This window comes from Pinus tabuliformis, chromosome 5_1 (genome assembly GCF_031772625.1).
Source record: "Pinus tabuliformis cultivar Carrire ecotype Pingquan chromosome 5_1, CPIR1, whole genome shotgun sequence".
Classification (NCBI taxonomy): Eukaryota; Viridiplantae; Streptophyta; class Pinopsida; order Pinales; family Pinaceae; genus Pinus; species Pinus tabuliformis.
In genome coordinates, this window is record NC_142305.1 from 923,844,400 (window position 1) to 923,866,145 (window position 21,746).

At 43.7% G+C, this 21,746-nt stretch overlaps 1 protein-coding gene across 1 annotated transcript in view; it reads right to left on the reverse strand.

Annotated features, from left to right (window-relative positions):
* The window catches only part of LOC149167806 (protein SEEDLING PLASTID DEVELOPMENT 1-like), a 365,756-nt gene that overhangs the window by 76,726 nt on the left and 267,284 nt on the right, over window positions 1-21,746 (reverse strand). Inside the window, 2 exon segments of the mRNA XM_089433166.1 lie at window positions 13,307-13,471; window positions 13,647-13,823. Coding sequence (XP_089289292.1) covers window positions 13,307-13,471; window positions 13,647-13,823 — 342 coding nt within the window.

Below are 21,746 nucleotides of genomic sequence, written 5' to 3' on the forward strand. Positions count from 1 at the left end.
CATCCTCTTCTCCACTGCTCTCAGAGAAGACCTCAATAAAATGTGCTTTACCAGCAGCACATCTATGTCCTGGTGCCCACGACTCCTGACATGTGAAGCACAACTGCTTCTTCTTCAGCTCCCTCCTGGCATCATCGTCAAGCTGTACTCGTCTTGGATTCCCCTTTGGAGGTGGAATCCTCACGTCCTTCCCCTTAGACTGGAAAGTCTATCTCTGGGGGTAAGGTGTCCGGGTCCGGGGTAAGACATCCTGTAAGTCCCGGGTCCTACTGACAGCATCCTGGAGTGTGGCTGGTCTAGTGGATCGGACTAGACCGCGAAGTGGCTCTGCTAACCCTTCAACATACATATAGACCCTCTGCGCCATGGATAGGTCTGGCACCATCACAGAGACCCTCAAGAAATCTGCAATGTAGGTCTCTGGGCTCCCTATCTGTTTGAGCCTTGTCAGCTCAACAAAATGTTGCTCTGGATCCCTCCAGTCAAATCGCTCCATCAATCTCCTGGTAAACTCAGCATATGTCGTCACTGTAGAGTGCCCGAGTGTAACCATCCCATGAAACCACCAATCCTGGGCCTCACCATCCAAATGCAATGTTGCCACCTTGATGGCCTCCGTCTCCGACATCTGGTTAAGCTGGAAGTAAATTTCCAGCTTCTCCACCCAAGTCTTTGCCGAACTGTTTGATGAACCATCAAACGTAGGCAAGTGGAATCTACTCGCTGCACAATGGGTGTCACCATCATGGTAATGCCGGTACCCTCTGTGATGGTCGCGGGGTCTACTATCCCGCTGGAGCTGAACCATAGTTTTAAAACTCCGACTCGGCCGAGGATCGACTCCGACTCCGACTCCAAAACGGTAATGACTCGGCCGGCTCGATTTCAATGACTCGGTCGTTGTAAAAAATACATTAAATATTTTTTTTTATAAAAAAACATAATTTTAAAGATTTTCATTCATGTTTCCAAAAACACAGCATTATAATATAGATGGAAGACAACATATGATCAAAGTAGGCTCATGAACCAATCCATTATATCAAAATGGTACCCAATGGCAATACATAGTCAACTGTCATACATGATCAAAGACTCAAAACAAAAAACACATAACCAAGGAGGCTAGAAATGGCCTCTACAACAAAAGTAAACTGTGACCAGACTCCAATACTAGTACTACAGCTACTGGCTAGTAGCTACTGCCAGAGGAGCCAAGATCATGTCGATCAATCTCTGGATCATCACCAGAGTCAAACAGGGGGCCCATGGCTCCTCCTCATCATCATCATCTCCAACTGCCGCTGTAGAAGTGGTACCACTAGCAGGCTGTGCAACTACAGCAGATGCAAGCTGAGATAGAGTAGATATGCAGCTGCGCTTCTGTCGTGGCTGAGCAGAGGAAGCACCTACAACTAGAGTCCTTGCTGACTGTGAGACTGAGGCTGGTGGATTGGGATCTGCATTCAACTGAACAACATGTTCAAGTTCAACTGATGTCTTGATATCTAAATCTAAATCAAGATCCTCATCAGGATCAAACTCTGCTGGACGACTCTCCACTACCCAATCTGATGTTGGATCAATGTCTTCCAACACAATGGGATCTGAATCAGGTCTTTTGTTCAGCAAATGGTTTCGTCTGAGCCGGAGGTTGTATTGGACATAAACTAGATCATTTAACCGTTTTTTATCCAAACGGTTTCTCTTCTTTGTGTTACTTGGGAGCAGGAGCGAAAACGGGAGTGGGAGCGACATTTTCAGAAGCTCCTGGTTTGGGAGCGAATCCCAGAGGAGTTCGACAACCAATGTCACTAACATCAAGGTACATAGAGAGATTGGTGCTCTTGATTAAATACGAGTTCCATACCCTAATACATGACAAAATTCAATGGAAACATTGCAATCCTCCAATCCTGAAATCCTGAAAAACTGATAAGTTTGCTGGATTTTGAATGAAATCTAAAATTCTACTTTCTCCATATGAAATCCAATAAGGCCGAAACCACTCTCAAACATCCTGAGTCATTTCATGGTAATGTTAAAAATTTAAGTAAAAGGATGAAAATGAAGATTAAGGAGAATGTCACTTTTACTTTAAGAATTTAACATTACCACGAAATTTGAATAGCATATCAATAGTAGAGAGCATTTGAGTGTGTTAAATAGGGTTTGGGAGGGGGAAATGGACCCCAAATAACATTTAGCCAATTCTTAAAACACCTTGAAGTTCAAACCAATCAACAAACCCCTTAAAATTTCATTAAAATAATGTTAAATCGTTGTTTTAGTGGGTTACAAGCCACTGTTTGTGACTTGGCCGAGTCAGTATAGGAAATGGCCGAGTTGGCCGAGTCATGGCTGACTCGGCCAACCGAGCCGTTTTTTGTACCGAGTCACTCCGGAGGGCAATGGAACAGACCAACTTGGCCGTTTCCATTTCGAAACGGTCATTTTTTAAAACTATGAGCTGAACAAATTCTTTGAATGAAAGGGCGTCCCTGAACTCCTACCCATAGGCCTGGTACTTTGCAAAATAATCGCCCATATGACCGGGCTCTGCCTCCTACTGGGCTACGGTCCCCCTGTCTACTCCCAAGAAAGTCGGCATGGTAGAGCGTGTAGGGGCATGTGATGCCACCTGCTGCGCAGTATCACGCTGCTCTGGCAAATGGTGGGATGCGCCCGATCCCTCACCAACCTGGAAAACCCATGGACTCTCATGTTGTCTGGCCTCTACTGCCGTGAATCTCTGCCCCATCACCTCAATCTGTCTCGACAAATCCTGCACTGATTTGAGGAGCATATCTGCAAATCTCTTCCCGTCATCATCTGCCATCGAAGCCCCTTGCTCTGCGTCCACCACAGGCTCCCTCTGCTTCGCGTCTACTACAGGCTCCTCCTGTTCTGCATCTACTACCAGAACACAGTCTCCCTCTCCGTAAGTGTTCTCCAACCTACGCCCAGAGTCTCTGTATCTCCGTCCTCTGTAACAGATATAGGGTTTTTCCCCCGGTGTCATAGATTGCTAGCTCCACAGGCTGAGCCAGATCTATGCTCTGATGCCACTGTAATATCCCTTATCAGGAATATTCCTCAAACATAAGCAAACTCCAACCAGAGATGGACTGGGAGGGCATTTACCAGATATGTCGCCTCTAAAAAAGAGGATGAGATCCGGAGGTTACCTGGCCCTTTCCAGACTCTGTCTATGAGTATAATAGAAATGCATAAGCGGTATAATAGCCGAGAATGCTCAAAGAGATACAAATAACAATGATACGATATACATCAAATAACCCATAAGCAGATACACAAGAAATGCAGAGAGAATGCTAGGCCATTTTATCATACTAAGTAATAAAATGAGTAAAGGAGGTGATCAGGAAGATAGCACCTCTACTTGCACTAGGCAAGTGAAGAAATACACTCAGAATAGCGAAAGAATGGCCCCTCTCTAATCTGCGTCCAAGCTACTAGGAAACTGCTATGCTACTGCTGCTGCTAGAAATCAAATGAGGATTTGGGGCTGCTCCCCTCCTCAAAAAAGGCTGAAACTCTGGAATCGGACTCTACTCAAGGAACCCAGAAAAACCCAGGAAGCTCTCGTGGAATGGCCGACCCCCGAAAATCACCCCCTTGGGGTTCTGCGCAGTTCCTCACTGCTCTGCGCTGCCACTGAATGGGATACTCCAGAAACCTGCCTAAAACCCCTGCCAAAACTCCCCAATATGCAAGGGCTGATCCCCTGCTCTGTCTCTCAGCACCAAACCTCCTGCAAACCCTCAACCCAGAACTGCGTCCCTCTCACAGTACTACGCAGTCCTTCAGAACCACGTCCCTCTCCTAGTGTTGCGCAGTCCTTCAGAACCGCGTCCCTCTCCTAGTGTTGTGCAGCAAGATTGACAACGTTTTTCATGTATCATGCTTGAAGAAGGCATTGGGGCAGCAGATGACAGTGACAGATGAGCTACCACCCACAAATGATGAGGGGCATTTGGTGTTGCAGCCAGAGGCTATTATTGATACCAGGGAGAGGCAGCTGCAGAGCAGGACGGTTCGAGAATTCTTGGTGAGGTGGAAGAATTTACCGGATGAGGATGCCACTTGGGAGAGAGAAAATTTTGCAGCATCCATTACTTCAGTTGCTTGAGGACAAGCAAGATTTTGCCGGGGGAGACTGTAATATTCCTAATTAGCCATGGCTATTTGGAATATTCGATTTTGCTCAATTTTTCCTTCTATAGTTATTTATAAATAAAAAGGTGAGAAAAGGGGGGCATAACTCACTTTTTGAATAAAGTCACTCCCTAGTAGCACAACGTTGTAACTTAAAAGGGGAGCCAAGGGGGCCAAAGGACCACGTAGAGAAGGGGGCCCACGTAGACACTTGGAGGGATTGCACAGATGGAGAAGGTGCACGTGGCAAGAGAGAGGCTACGTTGGAGGAGGTGGGCCTTAGGGTTTTGAGAGAGGCCAACACTATAAAGGAGAGAGGAGCCTCTTCATTTTGATCATTCGATTATGTTGCATTTGAGCTAATCACTTCAACTTAGAGCACGCTCGCTGTTTAGCTTGTCTGCAACACTGTTTAGTGCATTGAGTGTCTCCGTTCGGAGATCTCACCTTTAGCCCAGGGGACTTCGAGTGTCTGCTCGGGCAAGGTAGTTTCAGTGGTGTTTTGCAGGAGGAGCGATTTCTGGAGTTGAGGGGGAACTGAGCATTTTGATGACTGCGCAGTCTTGAGAGGGAGGACGCAGTCTCTTTTGGTAGGAGCTCCGGATTGGGTTTGTGTGGAGGATTTCAGCTTGGAGATTAAGCAAGGGATCAACCCTTGCATATTGGGGGATTTTGGCAGAGTTTCGGGTAGAGTTTTGGAGGATTCTCTTCAGGAGCAACGCAGAGCCTTGAGGGATAGCGTAGATCCTCAAGGGGGTGATTTTCGGGGGTCAGCTATTTTAGAAAAGCTTTCTCGGCTTTTCTGGGTTTATTGAGTAGAGGTTGATTCCAGAGTTTCGGCATTTTCTGAGGAGGGGTACAGCCCCAAATCCTCACTTGATCCCAGCAGTAGCAGAAGCACAGCAGTTCTCCGACAGCTTGGACGCAGTTCAGAGAGAGGCCATTTCCTTACCATTCTGAGTGTATTTCTTCACTTGCCTTGTGCAAGTCGTGGTGCTATTTTTCTAATCACCTCTTGTACTCTTTCCATTACTCAGTATAATAAAATGGCTTAGCATTTATCTCTGCATTTTTCGAGTTTCTGCTTATATTCCATGTATACATTATTGTATGTTGCACTACTGTTATTTTTCTGGTTGGAGTTTGCTTGTTCTTGAGGGATTCCCCTGATAAGGGATATTACAACAGGTATATCCACGCAGGCTTAGCAGGCACACAAGCCCTAATCTCGCAGTTAGTGAAGACTCCATCAACGAAACTCCTACAACGCTGTAAATGGAGACATCTAAGCACAGCTATGAGATCTGTTCTCGCTGTCAAAAGGAGATACAGAACTTTGCATTCCTCTCTGAAATATGGGCACATGTATACGCTATAAAGAGAGGAACAGAACTCGGGTTTCATCTTTGTAACCTCCTTGGTGATATTCACCTCCATGAATGAGATCAATGAAACCCTACAGCAGTACTTACTCACCATACAGCAAGAAGATCTATGGAACCCCACAACCATACTAAAGGAGTATATTACAATGAGAAGACCAGATCTGTCATTCTCAGCATACTTGTTGATTTGGGGTAGCAATGTGATGTTGTATAATGAGAGCAGCATAACAATGATTGAGTACACATCAGATAGGTGCAAATCCATGATGTTGAGAACAACTCAGTGATATTTGGATGCAGCACTACATGATGAATGGGCAGCATGATAGAATCATGAAGCAGCACAACACATGGGTAGCACGATGTATGAGGTCCTGGACAACATGATGTGTGGGCAGCACCGTGATCATTAGCAGCATGATGGTGCTACACGGTCAGGTGCAGCAAATGGACGAGATGCAGAACGATGATAGGTGAAGGAGTCACCTTGGAGAATCAGTTGAAGCAGAATGTCTTCAACTGATCTCATCGTTATAAGAAATGATCTATGCTAGATCTAGATAAGTCAAAGTGTTGACTTCTGTTGTAAATGTACTATCTCTCTCTCTCTTTCTCTGCTGAACTTTGAAGAACATAAAAGAAGAATTGATCAAGGGTTTCCCCACACCTTGTGGGGTTTGTCCCTGGCTTGCGCCACATCTTGTGTAATCTTGTCTTGGCTTGTCTTCAACGATTTATATTTATGTTCTATCTGCAGTTTACTTTATGCTGATGTGATTGCTAATATGGAAAAGAAATTAAATAAATTGCTCTAGCATAGAACATACCTTAACTTAACATGGTTTGAGAGCTGAGGTGAAGCCAATGCCCAAGCAAGAGCGAAAGAGGAATCACCAAAGATAGTTAGGACAGGGACTAGACAAATGGATCAATGAGTTCCTCATAATTCACCTAGAGTGAAGTCGAAGCAGAGAATGCTATCAGAATGACGCAGCAGAAGCTTCTGACGGCCTACCTAAAGATTACTTCACTGGGAAGTTCGGATCTAAGGGTGGAAGGAAAGGTAGATGTCTTGGTGATAAGTTCGGCCCTTATGCAAAGGAGTGTCCAAATGGCAGAGATGTAAGTCATCAAGGACACGACCGACTCTTCAAGGAAGCAAGGAACCCCAGGAATGGAAGTCGAAGGTTTTAAGGTGGCATTCGTCGATGGAAAGGTACGTGTTTGAAAATAGAATTTTCAAAGATGCTTTTGAGTTCAGGGTTGTATTAAGTTACAGGAAGTCCACTGGGGACCATGTCCATTGACACATAGCACCGGAGGTTTGTGAGTCAGATGGTGACAGGGAAGCCTGAATTCAAAAAGAGCATGAAAGTACATGTCTGAGATGTACCGAAGGAAAATCTTACAAGGGGACCACTCCCCTGATGTAGCAGGTCCACATATTTGAAACAACCCGTGGAGTTTGAGATTCATGAACAGGAATCTCATGTATACATGTGGAAGAAAAGCCCTCTATGGCTTGTAGCAAAACACCCCGGGTGTAGTATGAAATGACTGATAGCTGTTTGATGAAGCTGAGATTCACTAAGGAGTGAAACTGATCCAAACCATTATCCAAAGGTTGTGGATGATAGACCTCTCATATTGGCACCTTATGTGGACAAACTATTTGTGACAGTGGCAGACCCACTCATTTGCAGAAGTAAGAGGGAGTTGGATTCTGGACATATGTTTTGCAGTTAGCATGGGGAGCTCATATTTGGTTGAGTCTCACTGGATTGGTGCCAAGAATCTTCTGAGATGTCTTCAGGGCACAATCTCTCATGGATTGAGATACATTGCCAGAAATATGAAATGATTATTCGAATGCTGATTGGGCAGATAGTGTGGAGGATCACTGGAGCACTTCTTAGTGATGTTCCTCTTTGGATTCTGCTTCTAAGCAGGAAGCAGAAGTGGGTTGTTATAAGCACTGCCGAGACCGGATACATATCTACGAGTATGATCTCATATGAAGCTGCCTGGTTGGGGAAGATCATTACTGAGATGTTTGTACACATGATGAATACCGCTGTGATTCTCTGTAACAACCAGAGGTGGGATTCGATTATTGAGGAATCCCGTATTCAACGATTGCTCCAGCAGATAGACATTAGATACTACCTTATCTAGTATATGGTAAGTCGATGAGCAAGGAGGCTCCATCGCACTGAGATGATGTACAGGTCACTAAAGCCCCGGGGGAAAGATCAAATCTGTGATTTTCCAGAATGACTTGGAGTCATCAAGAGACCCTTGTACAAGGGTCCTGCATATTGCATACATTGGGCGCTGGGAGCTCTGGGGGCTTGCGGTTCTTACTAGAGAAATGTACGACCACATGGTGACTCACCCTCTCCTGGTGGTGCGCACTGGGAAAAGATGATTCGCTCTCTTGTCGGACAAGATGATTCACTCTCTTGTGGAATAGGATGATTAGTTCTCCTGTGAGGTCTGGATGATGTGTTCTCCATGACGACTGTAGCAGGATTGATGTCTTCTCCTGTGAGGCCTGGATTGATGTCTTCTCCTGTGAGGCCTGGATTGATGTGTTCTCCATGGCGATTGTAGCAGGATTGATGTGTTCTCCTGTGAGGCCCGGATTGATGTGTTCTCCATGGAAATTGTAGCAGGATTGATGTGTTCTCCTGTGAGGCCTGGATTGATGTGTTCTGCATGGCGATTTTAGCAGGATTGATGTGTTCTCCTGTGAGGACGAGATTGATTAAGTTCTCTTGTCAAGGCATCCTACCCATGCAATCTGGGACTCATGGGAAGTACCTCTCATCTGATTAATGAGTAGGGAAATGAAGATAGGGACCATAGTAGTACCGATGGACGCATCGATGTATCTACCGTACTCCCTAGCTAGGATGACCTTCATTGATCTGGGATCAATGATACTGGTCTGGGACCAGTGGTAGGAGTTGTACCTACTATGACGCTGACTTCGGGTCAGTTGAGACTAGTCTGGGACCAGTGGTACATACTTTGAGACTGACTTCCTGTCAGTGCAGGACTGGTCTGGGACCAGTGAGAGCGGTACATACTATGACACTGACTTTGGGTCGGTTGAAACTGGTCTGGGACCAGTGGTACGCACTCTGAGACTGACTTCAGGTCAGTGGAGAATGGTATGAGACATTCTTGATCAATTCTTCTTCTTCATAGTCCAGCAGAGCTGAACAGAGCCAGCAGAGCTGAGTTGAGCTAAGTAGAGCCAGCAGAGACAACAGAGCTGAGCATAGCAAAGCCGAGCTAGCAGAGCTGAACAGAGCCAGCATAGCTGAGCAGAGCCAGCAGAGCTGAGCAAAGCTGGGTAGAGCAGTGCAGGGCACTGATGGCAAAGATAGTATAGTCGGACTTATGGATCAACAGATGGAGTTCTCCATAGCTGAGAGGGAGTGTTAAATTGGCAACTAGGGCCAAACTCCATGTGGGTCAGCTTATTTATGACAGCTGATATTTTTATTGGATCCCTCTCATCGAGAGGTGTAGGATTGATCCAAAGATCATGCGATTCCGATAAGTATTTATGGAGATATGAATTTATTTAGATTATGGAATTATCATCTAGCTGACCAGCATCTTGAGTAGGCTCAGAAGCCTAATAGACGTGTCTAGTCATCACCTACAGGTTAGTATAAATAAAAGAGGATTTGATGTCATTTGGTAGATACATTATTGAGGTGATCTCCTCCTCTCCACGTCTTGGGTTTTTGGAGCAGGAGAGAGACACCATGAAAATGTACGCTAGCCTATGATGCCCTAGTTCTAACGCACAGCATACACAATAAAACATGATGCCATATACGCAGCCAGGATAGATGGATAACGTAGTCATGATGATGCCCTAATGGATAACGCAGTGATGATACTTAGTCATGCATAACGCAGTCATGAAACAAAAGGTAGCCGTAACATGGTGAAGCCGCAGTTGAAAGAAACATTGTTCAAATGAAGAATCTTACCACGCAATCCATACGCTGTGATGAAGGCATATCCGCGCAGCAGAGGGTGACCATATCCACGCAGGCATATAAGGATTCCACGCAGCAGAGGGCGACCATATACACGCAAGCATATGAGGATTCGACACAGCAGCAAAGGATGATTCACGCAAGCATATCCATGCAGCAGATGATGAGGGCATATCCACGTAGGCACATGAGGATATCCACACTGCAGATGAGGATGATCCACACAGGGATATCCACGCTGCAGATGAGGATGATCCACGCAGGTATATCCATGCAGGCACGCAGACCCTAATCTCGTAGTTAGTGAAGACTCCAACAACGAAACTCCTACAACACTGTAAATGGAGACATCTAAGGACAAGGATGAGATTTGTTCTCGCTGTCAAAAGGAGATACAGAACTTCGCATTCCTCTCTGAAATATGGGCACATGTATACGCTATAAAGAGAGGAACAGAACTCGGGTTTCATCTCTGTAACCTCCTTGGTGATATTCACCTCCATGAATGGGATCAATGAAACCCTACAGCAGTACTAACTCACCATACAGCAAAGAAGATCTATGAAACTCCACAGCCATACTAAAGGAGTATATTACAATGAGAAGACCAGATCTGTCATTCTCAGCATACTTGTTGATTTGGGGTAGCAATGTGATGCTGTATAATGAGAGCAGCATAACAATCATTGAGTACACATCAGATAGGTGCAGATCCATGATGTTGAGAACAGCTCAGTGATATTTGGATGCAGCACTACATGATGAATGGGCAGCATGATAGAATCATGAAGCAGCACAACACATGGGCAACATGATGTATGAGGTCATGGACAACATGATGTGTGGGTAGCACAGTGATCATGAGCAGCATGATGATACAGCATGATGGTGCTACACAGTCAGGTGCAGCAAATGGACGAGATGCAGAACGATGATAGGTGAAGGAGTAACCTTAGAGAATCAGTTGAAGAAGAATGTCTTTAACTAATCTCATCGTTATAAGAAATGATCTATGCTAGAACTAGATAAGTCAAAGTGTTGACTTCTGTTGTATATGTACTATCTCTCTCTCTCTCTCTGCTGAGCTTTGAAGAACATAAAAGAAGAATTGATCAAGGGTTTCCCCACACCTTGTGGGGTTTGTCCCTAGCTTGCACCACATCTTGTGTCCTCTTGTCGTGGCTTGTCTTCTGCGATTTAATTTATGTTCTATCTGCAGTTTACTTTATGCTGATGTGATTGCTAATATGGAAAAGAAATTAAATAAATTGCTCTAGCATAGAACATACCTAAACTTAACACAATACTTTTGGACAATCGTCCCTGGAAAAACCCCAATGTGGGGAAAACTAATGCAGCAGATGAGGGTTTTATTATTATCCTTCAGCAATTTAAGAGTACAATGATTTTCTCTTCTAATGATGGCAAATAATTATCTCCACTGGCAAAAATAATCTTGAGACACAAAGTCTCCTTTGCAAATCGAACTTGCCTCTCCCAAGCAACTCGCACTCCCCCTAGCTATTCGCACAACTTGCCAGAAATGTTCACTACAGCTCCAGGAAAATTTGTTTAACCTGTGGAAATTTGGAATCACTTTCCTGCAAGTCGATCTGCCTCCAACAACTTCCCTGACCCACTCACTTTGTCTCTAGGTTGTTAGGTATGTGTTATATTCTTTCCACGACTAGCTCCATGCATTGAACATTGCCTCTGGCACAGCGGGGGGGGTCATGCCCCCTTGACGGGGGGTTTTCAAGGGCCTACCATCCCCCTGCATTGGGTCCAGCACAGTGCCTCGAGATTTTTTTTATGCGGACCCAATAGTTGAGTGGAACCAAGGATGGAGGGAAGACCCAAAGATGGTGGGTGGACCTACCCATGGTTTTGTGCATGGGTTTTGCACATGGTTTTGGGCATAATGGTTTTTTTCCCATGGTATTTTGTAGATTTGGTCAAGGGAACTACGATTATGTTCTAATCCAGGGTTAGTGGATTGGGATTTATGAATGTTTCGGCATGTATATATATGTATTGTAACATTGAAAGGAATATAATGAAAAATCAATTTGGTAGTCTCAATTTTGGGATCCAAGGGAAAATCTCTGTGTATATTTGTTTTATGTTCTCGCTATTATATATTGTTTTGTTTTACCAATTTGTTTGCAGGTAATTTTTGTACAAGGTCAAAACATACATGGGTGATAGATCCAACACTGACAACCTGAAACGAGCTCCTCTGGAAAAATCGCACTGGCTAACTAGCTAACTCACACTGCTATTTCGGCGTCCTTTCTTCTCATTAGGACACTAGAAAATCTGTGGAAATCCTCTCCGAAATTCTCGTCCCAAATCTCTGTTGAACCCTTTCTATCGGTGTCACCGTCTACTTCAACTATGCCCTTGTTGAATCATTGCAACTGGGTAAGTTGAAATGGTCAAGTGTTGTTCTATATTCTCCAAACCCCATCAACTTGCTCTTTATAATCTCACGTTGAGCAACCAACAACCATGATCTAGTCACAATCGATGTCTAAAGATCATCTTGATCCCATCAAGTGACTTTTTGAGAAGTCTCTAGAGCAAAATCGATTTTCCTCAATTAATTCGATTTAATTAACTAGTTTTCCAAAATTAGACATAGGAAATATTTAATTACTGGTCAATTAATCTAATTGAGGTGTTTCTAAGACATTTCTTGCGAAACTTTTTATGGATTCTGGCGATCTTGTGTTCCTTAGCTTCATAGACACAATAGAGACTAGAACACCTGTACGTTGCTACCAAAAACTAACATGGTCCTGAATACGTTACGAGTTAAACCATTAAAAAGCACTGCAAAGAAAACCAAGAATGAAAGACCTGCTAGATTGAAGCATGCATCACATAATAAACCCAAAACCCCAATGGCACTGATAAGATAGAGAGGAACACTCTGTGTAACACTTTTTTTTGTATCACAGAGGAACCCAACATCCCGTCTGACACGTAACTACTATTAAACCTATGGGGGTCTGCAGCCTGTCCTCTCCATAAACCGGGTCACAACCGAGGGGATTTGAACCTTGGATCTCTTAGTTTTCACAGATTTCACATTACTTTGATCACCAATTAAGCTGCCCACCTGGGACAACACTTTGTTTAACTTATTTGTACAGTTTTTAGGCAAATTTTCAAAACTACATTAATTTTATAAACTTCCACAAATAAGCAAGGCTTCTACTTAGGCTATTCTGAAATGAAACTCCAACTTGTAACCAGTATGTCTTTAGATAAGTCCACTCTCACTACTTGTTCCTTGAGCAAATAATATTCCCAAAATGTTCCACGTGACTAAGGCCTTACAGATAATCTTTCTTTGATCCTTGTGATTGAGATGGTTACAATCTGGAAGAAACCTTGTGTAACACATAAAACAGTGGCTTACAAGGCTGTGCACTGTGCATGCTTCAAACATCTATGAGAAGTCACAGACTAATTAATTGAATTGTGATTCCAAAAAGGTTACATATCTTGCCACACAACAGGAACGTAATTGGTCCTGAGACCTTCATTTCTTTTAGTCCAGGTCCAGGACTTGAATGACACTACTCAAAGCTACTATGCCAGTTAACTTCAAACTTTAAAACTAAGGTACTGTATTGCCAAACCCAAGAAAACACACGAATATATCATAAAATCCAAAATGCCAATCATGGAAGAAGACTCTGCTTTGCATACCTCTAAAGCATCAATCTCTTCTCGGGAAGATCTTCCCTTGGCTGCTCCATCTGATATCTCAATATCATTCTTAAACTTTTTGAATGAAAAAAAAGAACTTGCACCAAGAGTCTCCAATCCAAGAATAGTCCGCATGGCCCTTACCATCTCCGCCATCATGTTTGTCTGCAGATCAGCATGCACTTTAAAATGCAATTTTCTGTTGAAGAAAATATAAAAAATAATGCTTTTTGTACTTCATAACCTACATTCAGTTTATCTGCAATGTTTCAGATACGTAGAAATCATTTTGCTGCTAAAGAAAATAAATGAAATAAGGGGTGGGAAAATATAGTATCACCTTCATCACAAATATGGGTAGACGCTGATATTTAGCCACTCCTCGAATCCATGAATTCTCCTTAAGCTTAGAATGTAAAGCAAGGATTGCATCAGCTGCTCCAATGTCATTTGTGAATTTAACTGCATTCTCTAGGCCCATTACTTCCACTACTTGCTCCAGATCAGCCTCCATGATCTACAGTGTCTCTATGGAATTATTCATGATATAAAGACAAAACCATCCATGTACACTTACAGCTAAGAAATCCAATCTCAAACAAGATATTTTGTCTTTCTTTCATTTATAGATTCATTGCACAATATGAGAATGAATGTATACTCATTTTTATCATATTATCATATTCCTCTTTTTTACTATCTGCTTCAATAAGAGAAAATGGGTAACAGTTCTAATATTGAAAGTAATTGCATACTATAAAGATCTCAATTATAAACCACACTTCCTAAAATGTCAAAATTAGTAAACTATTTCAGCAATACTGCACATACATATAGGAGTGCCATATAAGTTCATGCATATTCTAGCAAATTCATAACCAACACTACAAGAAAACTATGCAGATGATTGTTGCTGTTTTTCTTTATCATCAATCATGATCCCATTTATCTAGAAATCAATGTACAAGGAACATCATAATTGGAAGATTGGATAGAAGACTGAAAATGAGTAGTGTTACCCACCAAAATGGGTAATCCTATAGGAGAAAAATTTTCTCATATTCTTCACAGCCAACCTGTCAGCCACATAGCAAGCAGCCCCTGACAGCCACCACTAGCTGATGATATGCTATTGTATCTCCACCACTTGCATCAACCATTTGCTTCTCACCCATCCAACATGAGCACATGGATGAAGGTGGGCCTCCACTCAAAAGGTACTTTGATCATTTTGCCATCAGGTGCTTATAATTGTTTGTTTTTAGGCATTTGATATGGATTATGGGGTGATATGGAAGAATGACGGGCTTTGACCATGATCCTGTCCTCTCACCTTAAATGGGGGGGCGAGGAGGGGGTGGGGCGTTAATCTTTGATATTAGTCCAATGGGACCTCCTTTAATAGCCCAATGGGTATAGGAGGGGCACTACTTGGGAAGCCCTGATTGAGATGGCGTAGTTCCATCTACCCCTATGTCATACTTAACACTTCCCATCTCACATTATAATCCCTTATCTCACCTCCATTCTTCAGGTTCAACTTGTCATGAGCTCTTTGGGATTTGGCACCCATATGTCCACATACCTAGGTAAGGCCTGAAACTTTGCCTAGGAAATTGATGCAGCTAAAAGAAACAGAAAGAGCACATATCATGGCCGCAACCAAATTAAAGAAATAGAAACCAAAGTGGAAAAGATGGCCAGGGGCATACAGATTAACACATGAATAAAAGCCTAACATGAGCTCTACCTCACCCATCTGGCCATCACTTGGTTCCTGAGCACTTGTTGCTCCATTACATCAAAAGAAGGAACCCTTGCATGTCCCAACACCAATGAGCAATAAAATGACTCATCATTTAGGGATAATACAACTGCCACATCATTCAAAGCAAGCTCTAACCCTTGAGGTATGAGTGGTAATACAAAGAAAAATCAAGAAATAAAAGTCACACAAGAGGGGTGGAAAAACAAAGGCCGAGTTGGTAACTCATGCATCCACAAATGCTCGATCCTCACATCTATACACTCAAGATGTGGACACCCCATCAGCTGGTCCCTTTGACCATGGCACTTGGCCATGAAGTCTTATCCCCTTCGTTGTCATTATTATTATTCACTAACACCTATCAATGGAAGGGTGGACCAAGAAATGCTACTTGCCCTTAGGGGCTAGAAACACCTAATAGGGTTGACCTTCAACCACTCCTACCTAGGGAGAAAACACAATTGCGAGTTGAAGGTCTTGATTTTGAAAGGGGATCCTTATTTGAAGTATTAAATAGCCCATAAGTTATAACATCTCTGAGAACCCGAGCTCCATGGTGACATGGCTCCCAGCCACATAGACTTCCACGTTAGTACCATGTGGCAACCCCCAAGCCAGGTGGCACCACAAAACCGCTGCCACATGTCACATAAGTGCCACGTTAGCATTATCCTCCACGTCACCAACTTCCGTTGCATCTTGATGACGTGTATCTTGAATCCATTAATCCCAAGCAATAAGGCACAGATTCTCGTATCCCTTTGGTGGTCAAATTTCCCTCTCTTTTCTTCATTTTTCCCAATTTTAGGCCTAACCCCAGAAGGTCTCCTAGGGCATCACACGAAATCTTTTGTAGCCATCCAAACACCTTGAAAATTGGTCCACAACTACGTTGGGGTCTTCTCAAGGGGTCCTCCAAATTTGAGCACAATCTGACGGTGGAATCTTGAGATATCGCAAGCCCTAGCTCGAGGATCATTTCTCTCCCTAGGCTGATTTTGGGTTAGTGTCCTCACTTGGATCATTGCATTCAAATTTCAAAAGAAAATTAGTTCTTTGATCCTATTCTCTTCCCTAATTAGGTCAAGCCCCTCTTTGGTCGATCAACTCCATACCCTTGACCTAGTTTGGGTCCACCTGGGTTCTCTGTGGTCCCGCAACTTTATAACTCAAATTCCACAAGGACTACATAGAATCCATTTCTCCATAAGGATCCTTAAGTCTAGGAAGCCCCTTGTCAAGGCATATCCTCCAACCCTAGGCCAAGGTATCCTCATAGCCCTTCTTAGAGAGCCCATCACCTTGCTTCTCAAGCAAGTAAGCTATTTAATTGAGTCTCTCTTGTGAATAGGCTTTAGGAATCACTCCTTATCCGATCATTGATCCATTCATCATTGTGATTCCTCTTATATCAGGTCTCCTCCCATCGGTGAAAGTCCATAAAGAGAAGGGAGCCTTAGCTGAGGTGACATTGGGCTATCGCTCCATTGTTGCCCCTTGACCTAGTAGTTGCTCTATAAGGTCCCCTTCCAAGGACCCCGGCTAGTGTGAGCGGCAACAGTCCCACTAGGTCCCAACCCTCCATGTAAATCAATAATTTCACATTATAAGCCCTTTTGTTTCTCTACCTTTCCGTTCCCCGAGACATACAAATCTTCGTTCCCAAGGACATACTTCCCTCTATTAACATATAAGTTACCATCTCTAGACGTCAAGGCCTTGTCATCCCATGGAGACATATCTTTGTTCCCCAAACTGGATATATTCCTGTTTGATAATGGAAAGACTTCCCGTCACGCCTTGCACCTCCCATCAATAGCGCCAGCCTCCCTAGAGACCACACATGATACTAGGCGTGACCCGCGTGACGCTAATTAACACTAAGCCAAATCATTAGGCAGCATGTTAACAAATTGATTAGTGGTATTTCTTGAGGGTTAATAAAGCTCTTTGCCCTCATAAAATTCCTGAATTCTATTCAAGTTCAATGAGGCTTATTCAGCCCCAGTTGCAAACCCGTTACTCTGTGAAACTCAGGGTTGAAGTCCTAAGGATTCTAAGAATCGAACTGAGCCTTTCTCTAGTTCAAATGTTGCTCAGAACATCAAACTATTAAAGCGATATAAACTTTATCCAACACAGATCACTCAAGGAAATATACATAGCCTTAATACATGCAATGTATCACCAAGAAAACCTGCACTTAGGCAGTACAACGAGCTCAGCGATAGTCGAGACTTCACTCTACATTTAGATACAACAACCTCATATTAAACCACGCGATGGATCCAAGCGGACTCCAATAGATTTACCAATATAGCATGCCATACACAGTACCAACCACAGACTTTCGCTAGTCTTTAAGCTACAAAATTTCCTTGATTCTTTTGTTGAAATTTCTAAGTCTAATACGTCAAAAATTATTCCTGCATTATCTGGTTTATTTCACCTACTTGTTTATTCCTTAACAAGTTATTTAACCATATAAATACTGAAAATAAACACAAATGCAGTCTCAACTCATCTACAAATCATCAGCTGAAATAACAGACAAACACACAAGGGACACTTATTTTTGGACAATGGTCCTCGAAAAAACCCAACTTGGGAAAACCGGTGCAGCAGTTCTGAGGGTTTTATTATTAAGCATCTTTCTTGAGTACAAAAAGGGTGCCAAACTGGCTCACCCAACATAGATATCTATTTGAAAATAATACCTCTTCAGAAGTAGATATTCCGCAAGTCTGCTCCACGAAAAATCCTTCCAAAGCTTCTTTGAGGTTCTGCGTTAGCCCTCTTGGCCTCTGCGTAGCTCTAAAACCCCCATGCATCAGCCCTCTGTTGCTTTGCGCTAGCTCTCTGGCCTTCTGTGTCACCCACGTAGGCCCTACTAGCCTCTGCGCAGTCTCTCTAGCCCTCTGCGCGGCTCCTGCTTAGCCTCCTCAATCACTACGCTGGTCCTACAACACTATCTCTGCCTCTCTGTTATGCACTCACTACCCCTCGCTGCAACTCAGATCACTTGCTCGAATTTTCTCCGCAAACCCCGCTCCAGAAAATCGAACTAACTGATCAATCTTGGTGTGTCTCCAACTAACCCTCAATCCTCCTCTTATACTTTTTCTGTTGAGTCTTCAACAACCGAGATTAAATCTCTAATCAATGGCTAATATTAGATTTGGCTTGATCCATGTCTTTTAAAACATTCTCACCCAGTTTTATATTAGTACCAATTAATATTTTAATTTTCCTAAGTTTAGACTTAAGAACTCCATTAAAAATATTAATTATTTTAATATCTCTCTAACCGGGTGGAATTTCCCCAAACCATTTATGGGTCTTGGAGATCTCATGTGCTTTAGCCTCTCCACCAATTTTCATGGCTATAGCACATCCGATGCTTATCCAAATCAACACTCCCTCTTCGCGAGGAATGTGCTCTAGTAATGCTCTACCACTGAACATCACTTTGATCATTCGACACCGGTACCTGTGCTGATGTTTGGCCTGCTTCCCAACATCCTCTACATTGCTGCCTCCTATACTACTGCCCATGGCTCTGCCACTGCCACTGCTACATCTGTACTGCAGCTCCCTCTGCATCTGTGTTGTTGCTGGTCCTTCCTCCCAACACTGCAGCTCTCTCTCATCATGTTGCATCGTGCTGCCCATAGCACTACCACTGCTAATTGCTGCACTGCAAATCAGTTACTGAGAAGTAAGTAACTGATCTACCCAATTACTGACATCCTTGTCAAGCTAGAAGCCCCCTGATGCTGAAGCTACCTCTATTGCGACCATGTGCTCCCTCTGCTGCCTCTGCGCTGCTACAATACCTCTGTGCCTCTCGCACTGCTGCAACCACCTCTATGCCTTTCTGCACTACTGCAACCACCTTTGTGCATCTCACACTGTTGCAACCCTCACTGCGCTGCCAGAGACCACTGCACTCTAGCACTACCTTGTCGCTCCATCCGCATCTTGCTTCTACCGACATTCGTCATCCTGCTACTATCTCTTGGGGCTCCCGTAGTCGGATATGATCCAAGAGTTTGGGTACCTCAAGGATCCTGCCCCACATCTTCTATAGTCCTCCTGACTACAGCTCGATATCTCGCCACCTCTTCTCTAGAGGTGCATGAGCACTCATGGCACAATCGTCATCCGTCTCGACCACTGTTGATAATATCGGCGATATTCGAAAATACCGCGATATTTTCGACAAAACGATATACCGCCGAGAAAATATCAAGATATTTTGAAAATATCAGCAAAATATCAGCTATGTTTAAAATTTTGAAAAAAATATTTTTTATGCTTGCCAATATTTGCCGATATTTTCGCCAATATTGCCGATAAGATGTTTTCTGGACCCTCGCCGATATTTTGCCGATACCGATATTTTCAACACTGGTCTCGACTTTTTTCTCTGCCTTAGCTAGAGTTGCCTTGGAGTCAGAAGCCTCTCCCTTATTCTTCTTCCTGGGACACTGCGTTGCATAATGACCCAGCTCCCCACAATGGAAGCACTTTATCTTGGAGATGTCCTTCTTCTTTCTCTTCCACTGTTGTCCTGCAGATGCCAGAGCTACATCCTCCTCCTCCTCCTCTTTCTTGATTCGACCTCCTTTGCTGCTACTCCCGGCCTTGGTCAGCGGTCTGATCTCTTCTTGCCGAAGAGCTGCCCACATCTCTTCCCACCCTGGAAAAGTCGCTCTGCCCAAAATTCTTTGCACAAATGTCTCCCAATCCGCGAAGACTGCATTTAGGGCAGTCCTCACCATGAACTCCTGATATGGAGTGGTTCCTATGGAAGTAAGTTGGTCCTGAATCTCCTGCAACTTGCTGAGGTATAGATCTATCTGCTCCCCCTTTTGCATCTGATACAACTGCAGCTGATTCTCCAGTAGCATCTTCCTCTCCACGGAAGTGCCATGATACAATGTCGTCAAGGCGTCCCACATCTCCTTTGCCGTGTTCTTCTTGGCAATATGTTGAACTACATGATCCATGACCCCATCAAGGATTATGCACTTTGCCTTAGCCATTGCATCCTCATACCTTTCATTATCAACCGGGTCGACTGGGATAGCCACGGTTCTCAAGGCAAAGCCCTTGATGCGATGTTTATCCAGAACAGACAGGATCCTGGCCTTCCAGATGACAAAGTTGGAGGCCCCATCCAACCTGTCTTGATCCCTTAGTCCGTTCATTGCCATCTCCGCTCTTCTCCTAGACTCCCTCTAAGTCTCGACTTCCCTTCTGGAAGCTCTCTCCTGCCAACTGTCGAACTGCTCCTCTTTGATCCTCTATGCACGGATCTAGATTTCTTGGCTAGAAATCCCTCAAGGGAGCAGCTCCCTCTACCTTGGTTTTGTCCCGTTAGGTATTGTTCTGCTTCAACAACAACAACACCCCACCAGCTTCCCAATCCACAATTTGCCCACAGCTCCCTAGGCCCCAACAGCTGAAGACACTAAACCTCTTAGCTCTGCGCAATCCAACAAGGCTGAATCGCTCCTTTGGCCAACTATGTCAAGCCTACCTGACTGAGTGGGATGACGTGGCTCTTCGTGAGCCTCTTCTGCCTCTCTCTCCCTCTACGTTGGCCCTCTCTTTGGCTCGAAATGATGATGCAGGCCCTCTACGTCACTCCTTCTCTGTTGCCTTCTGCTTAGCAACAACTTAGTCTCTCTCAGGACAGTTGTTTTCTGCTGCAAATTCTCTGATTTAGCTGGTGCCTTCAGCTCTCCTGTCATCTGCAATGCTCTGATACCATGTTGAAATTTCTAAGTCTAATACGTTTTAAATTATTCCTGCATTATCTAGTTTATTTCACCTACTTGTTTATTCCTTAACAAGTTATTTAACCATATAAATATTGAAAATAAACACAAATGCAGTCTCAACTCATCTACAGATAATCAACTGAAATAACAGACAATCACACAAGGGACACTGTTATTTTTGGACAATCATCCCCAAAAAAACCCAACTTGGGAAAACCAGTGTAGCAGTTTTGAGGGTTTTATTATTAAGCAACTTTCTTGAGTACAACTAGGGTACCAAACTGGCTCACCCAACAGAGATATCTATCTTGCAGTAATACCTCTCTTCAGAAGCAGATATTCAGCAAGTTTGCTCCAAGAAAAATCCTTCCAACGTTTCTCTAAGGCTCTGCATCAGCCCTCCTGGCCTATGCGTAGCTCTGAAACCCCCTACGTCAGCCCTCTACTTCTCCGCGTTGGCTCTCTGGCCTTCTGCATCACCCACGTAGGCCCTGCTAGCCTCTGTGCAATCTCTCTGGCCCTTTGCTTGGCTCCTGCTAGCTGTGTGTACCCTACTCAATCACTGCGCTGGTCCTCCGGCACTATCTCTACCTCTCTGCTATGCACTCACTGCCCCTCACTGCAACTTAGATCACTTGAATTTCTCAGCAATCCCCACTCCAGAAAATCAAACTAACTGATCAATCTTGGTGTGTCTCCAACTGACCCTCAAGCCTCCTCTTATACTTTTTCTGTTGAGTCTTCAATGGCCAAGATTAAATCTCTAATCAAAGACTCAGAATAGATTTGGCTTGATCCATGTCTTTTAGAACATTCTCACCTAGTTTTATATTAAATCCCATTAACATTTTAATTTTCCTAAGTTTAGACTTAGGAACTCCAT